Source organism: Arachis hypogaea, chromosome 3 (assembly GCF_003086295.3).
Source record: "Arachis hypogaea cultivar Tifrunner chromosome 3, arahy.Tifrunner.gnm2.J5K5, whole genome shotgun sequence".
NCBI classification, from domain to species: Eukaryota; Viridiplantae; Streptophyta; class Magnoliopsida; order Fabales; family Fabaceae; genus Arachis; species Arachis hypogaea.
This window is the reverse complement of record NC_092038.1, coordinates 4,195,957-4,201,956: the sequence shown is the minus strand read 5'-3', so window position 1 is coordinate 4,201,956 and position 6,000 is coordinate 4,195,957. Positions and strand designations below refer to the sequence as shown.

At 28.8% G+C, this 6,000-nt stretch overlaps 1 protein-coding gene across 1 annotated transcript; it reads left to right on the top strand.

Moving 5' to 3' along the window:
* The first annotated feature begins 728 nt into the window (after positions 1-728).
* Positions 729-4,316, top strand: LOC112788908 (diphthamide biosynthesis protein 3-like). The gene is made up of 2 exons (XM_072232254.1): positions 729-1,215; positions 4,002-4,316. The coding sequence occupies exon 1, from the start codon at positions 956-958 to the stop codon at positions 1,205-1,207; it is 252 nt and encodes an 83-aa protein (XP_072088355.1). The 5' UTR covers positions 729-955; the 3' UTR covers positions 1,208-1,215; positions 4,002-4,316.
* Positions 4,317-6,000: the final 1,684 nt, after the last annotated feature.

Sequence of the window (6,000 nt, the reverse complement as noted above, 5' to 3'; positions counted from 1 at the left end):
TATATTTATTATATTCTTATTTATAAATTTATATTTATTATATTCTTTAAGTATGTATAAAAAAGAAAATAAAAATAACAATAATAAAAATAGAAAATATATTGTAGTTGATAAAATATTTTTTAATTTATAAATATAATTTAATTTAATTTAATTTACATAATACATTTAATTAAAATATATGTATGGAAAATAAATTTGTTTAGCTCAACTGGATTTGCCGGATCAATTTAAACCGATTTAAATGAGTTTGAGATTTTATTGAATTTGATTATATTTGATCAAGTTAATTATTTAACTGATTTAAATGATGATCTAATCTAAATTGAATGAATTGAATTTAATAATTATGTTTGAAATTCTTCCTTTATCTCATTTATTACTTGTATGCATAATACATTATATGAACAAAATATATAAATAGAAAAACTTTAAATGTTCTCGATATTTTAATAATTTTAATTGTTAATCTTAATTATAAAAATATATATAATATATAATAATTAAAATTAATGATTAAAATTACTGAAATACTAATAATTTAAGAATATTTAAATTTTTACTGAAATACTAATAATTTAAGAATATTTAAATTTTTTCCAATACTATAAACATGCTTTTGACACCTTCTAAAAGGTAATAAGAATGATTTCCAAAAAATATCAGAAATTATAATTCTATATCCTTAAATACTTAATATATATTTACAAAACAGAAACATGATGGATGCAGAGGGCAAACAAGGGTGAGAGTTATTGTCTAAAAGTAATACGGGTACGGGGTACCCAAAATTGGAGGGAGGAAATCGTAAAATCCTAACGGTCTTATATTATAAAGGAAAAGAGAAGAGAAGAGAAGAGAAGAGAACCAGATTCTCGACGGTGCTCTCTTATTCGTGTTCTTCTTTTTGGTTGTTCCCAAAGTCCAAAGAAAGAAGAAGCGGCGAAACGAAACGATGTCGTACGACGACGTTGAGATCGAGGACATGGAGTGGAACGAGGAGCTTCAGGCGTACACGTACCCTTGCCCCTGCGGCGACCTCTTTCAGATCACCAAGGACGATTTGAAGCTCGGCGAGGAAATCGCTCGTTGCCCTAGCTGCTCCCTCTACATCACCGTCATCTACAATATCGAAGATTTCTCCGATCACAATCGCAACAACAAACCTCTCCACCCTTCAAATCCCCAATCCCTCACCGTTGCTTGAATTTTCAGGTTACTATCCCTGTTTCCTCATATCAATTTTCCTTTCTGTTGCCGCTTAGCTTAATTGCACTGTTTTTTGCACTAATCTGTGTGTTTTACTTTATGTATTAACTTTTCTTTCTTTTTTTTTCTTTGTAATAATTTGTTGAGTAGTATATTAGAGAGAGAAAGAGAATCTTTTGGCTAAAGTTATACAACTTAGAGATGAAATTTATCACCTTTGTCTTTGTATCTTGTTTACTTTTAATCCCTACCCCTAAATCAACATATAGTGGTGTTATATATACTTTTGTTGGAGTATTATTGGTATGTGATACAGCTGATAGGTTTATTCACTCACTTTGCAATTTGCATATCATACCTCCCCCACCATTGGTTTTGGTGTTGCCGGCCATGCTCACATGTTGGACTGCATATAGAACTTAGAAGAACTGAAGAAGTATGGGGGTATATGTGAGCTTTTCACAAAATAAGGGGGTGTTGAATTAGTGAATTACCATTTAAGTTTAACCCACCTTGATTTGAGAATAGGTTTGTGACTGAGCTTCTTTTCAAGTAATCAATGGGAATCTATTCTCATTAGTACTAGTTTGTCATATGCTAAATGCTGATGCACTGATCACTAATTCCATGCATAGAATAGATTATCACTTGCTAAAAAATCTATGGTTCCCCCCTTTCTTTTTGGGTCTAATAAGGCCTGTTCCCTGTTGTTGAGTATGAATTGTGTTCATTACTATGACACTTCGCTTATTTTTAGTTCCCTTCTGATGTATTTATGCCTGTTTCATTTGGTCTCGAGTTTACATTGGGATATAGATTTCAAGGAAGTGAAAGTCAAAAGAATACACTTGATTTGAATGTATTGTATTTATACTGAGAATGTTGCATATTAGTGCTCTTGTGAATGATGGATCTTCTTTTGTGTAAGGGGTAAGGCACCTCTCTTCTGTGTTTAATCAACTTTGAATTAGGGAAGTAGTATTTCGGTTACACTTACATGTGATGGATGGAATTATATCAAAGCTAGAGAGTTGCTGTTGTTATTATTATTATTATTATTAGTTGACTTAATTATTAGGATCCAACTACTGTATCAATTTTTTTAATTTGATTTTCGTTACCATGTTAACATACTAATACATACTTTTCTTTTTTCTGATTTTATTAATGAAAAATTATGCTTAGACAATTTCAACGGTACCACCAAACAGCAGATGCAGTCTCAAATTTCAATTATTTAATATTACTTCTTCTATAATTGTGTGTGCATATTATAATAATAATAATAATACAAGATGCTGTGATGTTCTTTCTGCATTTATTTGATAATTAATGATCAACATTTCTTTTATCACAAGCATAAGCCAAATTTGATATTGGCCAAAATTCTGAACATCCCTGAATGCCACAAATATTCACCACGTTTACTTTTTCTTGTTCAAATTGATTCAACTACATACATTATGCTCTTTCTATCAAATAATTGTTTATTTCAACAAATTAGTACATTGGACAAATAGTAGTTAGATGCATTAGTTTTTTAATATGTTAATTTGTCTAAATAGACAATTATTTGATATCAGAAAAAAGTAACAATAACATATGCTGAATTACATAACAAGTGGCATGGCTTTGAAACTATGAAGTTGTTATTTCATTGCATCACAAATTCGGGCAGTGTTTATTGTTGAAGAATAAGAACAAGGAAAGGGAAAAAAGATCAGAGATATAATCCAATTATAGTATTTAATGAGGGTGGTGCATCCAATTTGCCCCCAACTGACCCCAGATATGCTTGAAAAATTTGGTACCAACCAAAATTGCAGAATGAAAAAACATATATAGCCAGAAATAATACAAATGTAAATATAGTTGGTCTCAGTATTTCCTGATAGTCAATTATGACTCTGTCATTTATATTAATGTTTGTAAAGAATAAAAAGATAGTTTTGCTTTTCATGTTCTTATCATAAAATCAGATGCTAATAATATACGTCAAAGTAACATCGGTTCAATGAAAATTTAAATAAAAAAATTACATATACATTGTAGCAGTCTCCATTTTTTTTTATATATTGTGCAAAGAAGTGTGATATTCTTTATTATTTTTATGCATGTGAGTTTTAAACTACTATGTGTAAGAATTTTTACTTTTTAAAAGATACAAAATGCCTGTGTCATTTTGTGTGTAGCAAACAAAAAAAAATAAATCGTTAAGAGCACTGATCACTAATTTACAAGTTTTATACTACTATGTGTTAGAATTTTTACTTTTTAAAAGATACAAAGTCTCAGTGTCATTTTGTGTGTAGCAAACAAAAAAAAAATCGTTAAGGCCGGAACAAGTTTTGCCACAAGGTTTGTGACTGAGCTTCTTTTCAAATAATCAATGGGAATCTATTCTCATTAATACTAGTTTGTCATATACTAAATGCTGATGCACTGATCACTAATTCTATGCATAGAATAGATTATCACTTGCTAAGAAATCTATGGTTCTCCCCTTTCTTTTTGGGTCTAATAATGCCTGTTCCCTGTTGTTAACTATAAATTGTGTTCATTACTATGACACTTCACTTCTTTTTAGTTCCCTTCTGCCATGTTTATGCCTGTTTCATTTGGTCTCCGAGTTTACATTGGGATATAGATTTCAAGGAAGTGAAAGTCAAAGGAATATGCTTGATTTGAATGTATTGTATTTATACTGAGAATGTTGCATATTAGTGCTCTTGTGAATGATGGATCTTCTTTTGTGTAAATGACTAAAATTGTATAAAACCACTATATTGCAGGTGTCCTGGAACAAGTTTTGCCACAGCTTTTGACTTATTGTAGCATGCACAGGTCTTGCTTTGCACATAGGAATTCTTGTTATTTGAAATGAAAAGGGAGAGATAAGCGACACCAGAGATTATATAGTACAGACTACAGAAAGAGCCTATCATTTCTGTATCATTGTTATGTGGGAAATTAGCTTAAGCTTTAGTTATTGAACTTGGTTGAACTTTTGATAGGACATCGATTCTTATAAAATAAACCATCATTGGTATATTATAATCCCACGGCTAAGAGGATGGAATGTGATTATTTATGAACCTTTTATTTTATTTTGGAGCTTATTCATTATTCTATGCTATAGCTGCTCAGTAGTATAAATGGGCGAAAACTTTGGTGCAGCAGGTATTTGACCATGTGATTAGTCAATGTGTTTGTCCTATCTACTTGGTACCCTTTGGCAATATTAGTGGTTAACTAGATTTATAACTTAATTATTTGGTAAACATGATCTACTTATTGTTTGTCCTATACGAACTCATAATCTAAGCAAGTGAAATATTCTGAATAGAGTGATGATGATAAGGGCCAATTTAATAGCCTTTAGTTATACTCACGTCAGTATCATTCTACGCTTATCAAATTCTTCAGAAAGCATGATATAAGAGAAGTAGTCTCTACAATTCCTGGAATTGACATGCTGATTACCGGAAATAAAATTCACCATTTGTTTCCTCTGGAAAGAAAAATCAAATTAGATTGCACTCCACTTTAAATACAGAAAATGCTAGTAAGGAAATCGCTCAAATGTTTTTCTTTTCCTTTTCTTTTTTTCTGGTTATATAAATGATGATCAAGAAGAAAAATCTTCCTGGTGAGTTTTCCAACTCCGAAAGCATTAGCTCAGAGTAAGATCATGTTGTTTTTGAAAAAAAAAAAACAAAAGAAAAGGGTCAAGGGCGTTTTATTCGAATAAAGAAAATAGAAACAAATTTATCCAATTGTATTAAATTTTGGTTATATGTTTATTATTTTTCTTTTGAGTTTAAGTTTGATGCCATAAAAAATTTGATCATATTACACATTTAAGTATTTTTATCAATCAAATTTAATTGAATTATATTAAATCCAACAAAAAACATTTATAGACATACACATGAAATCACACATTTGTTTTGCCGTGAAATATAGCACCGAAATTTCTTAACTTTAATACAAAATTTTTTTAATTTTGACACTAAAATATTTAAAAGTTTTGGACTTGTTACTATATTTATTTTGCTTCTTTTTAGTCTTCTTTTTTTTTTTCATACAGGATTTCTATGTTTTTATTTATAAGGTTACGTGTTTTTCTTTTAAAATTTTTTGCTTTTATTGTAGAAAAGAATAAACTAAAAGTTGCATAATTCTTTCTTTTTTTTCTCTCTCTTTTTTTGTTTTTATTTTTTTTAAAAAAAGTAAAACAATAAAAATTATATAAAAAAAAGAGGAAGAGGAGCTGTTTGAAAAAAAATATAAGACAGAAAAATGTAACACCAAAAATTTTTTAACTACAACACATAAAACAGAATGCTACAATTTTTTTACTTTTTATTTTTTTGTTGTAAAATTTTTGTGTTTTTATTATAAAGTATGTTTTTCCTTTAAAATTTTGTGTTTATTGTAAAAAAAATTAAAAAATAAAATATAAGGTTGCATAATTTTTTTTATTTTTTTCATTCTTATTAAAGGTGAAAAAAAATAAGAATTACAAGATAATGAAATAAGAAAATTATAAAAACAAGGATGATAATGATGAGGAGGATGATACTGATGGTAATGATGATGAAAGAGGAAAAGAAATTAGAGAAAAATGTGAAAGAAGAGGAGATGATAATAATAATAATAAGGGGATGCTCTTATAAAGACGTTTAAAACGTCCTTTTGTAAATATACAGACGTATTTCATTATTATTGGACGTATTAATTAATGGGTCATTTTTTAATTTCTTAACAGATTACAATGAAATTGATTTT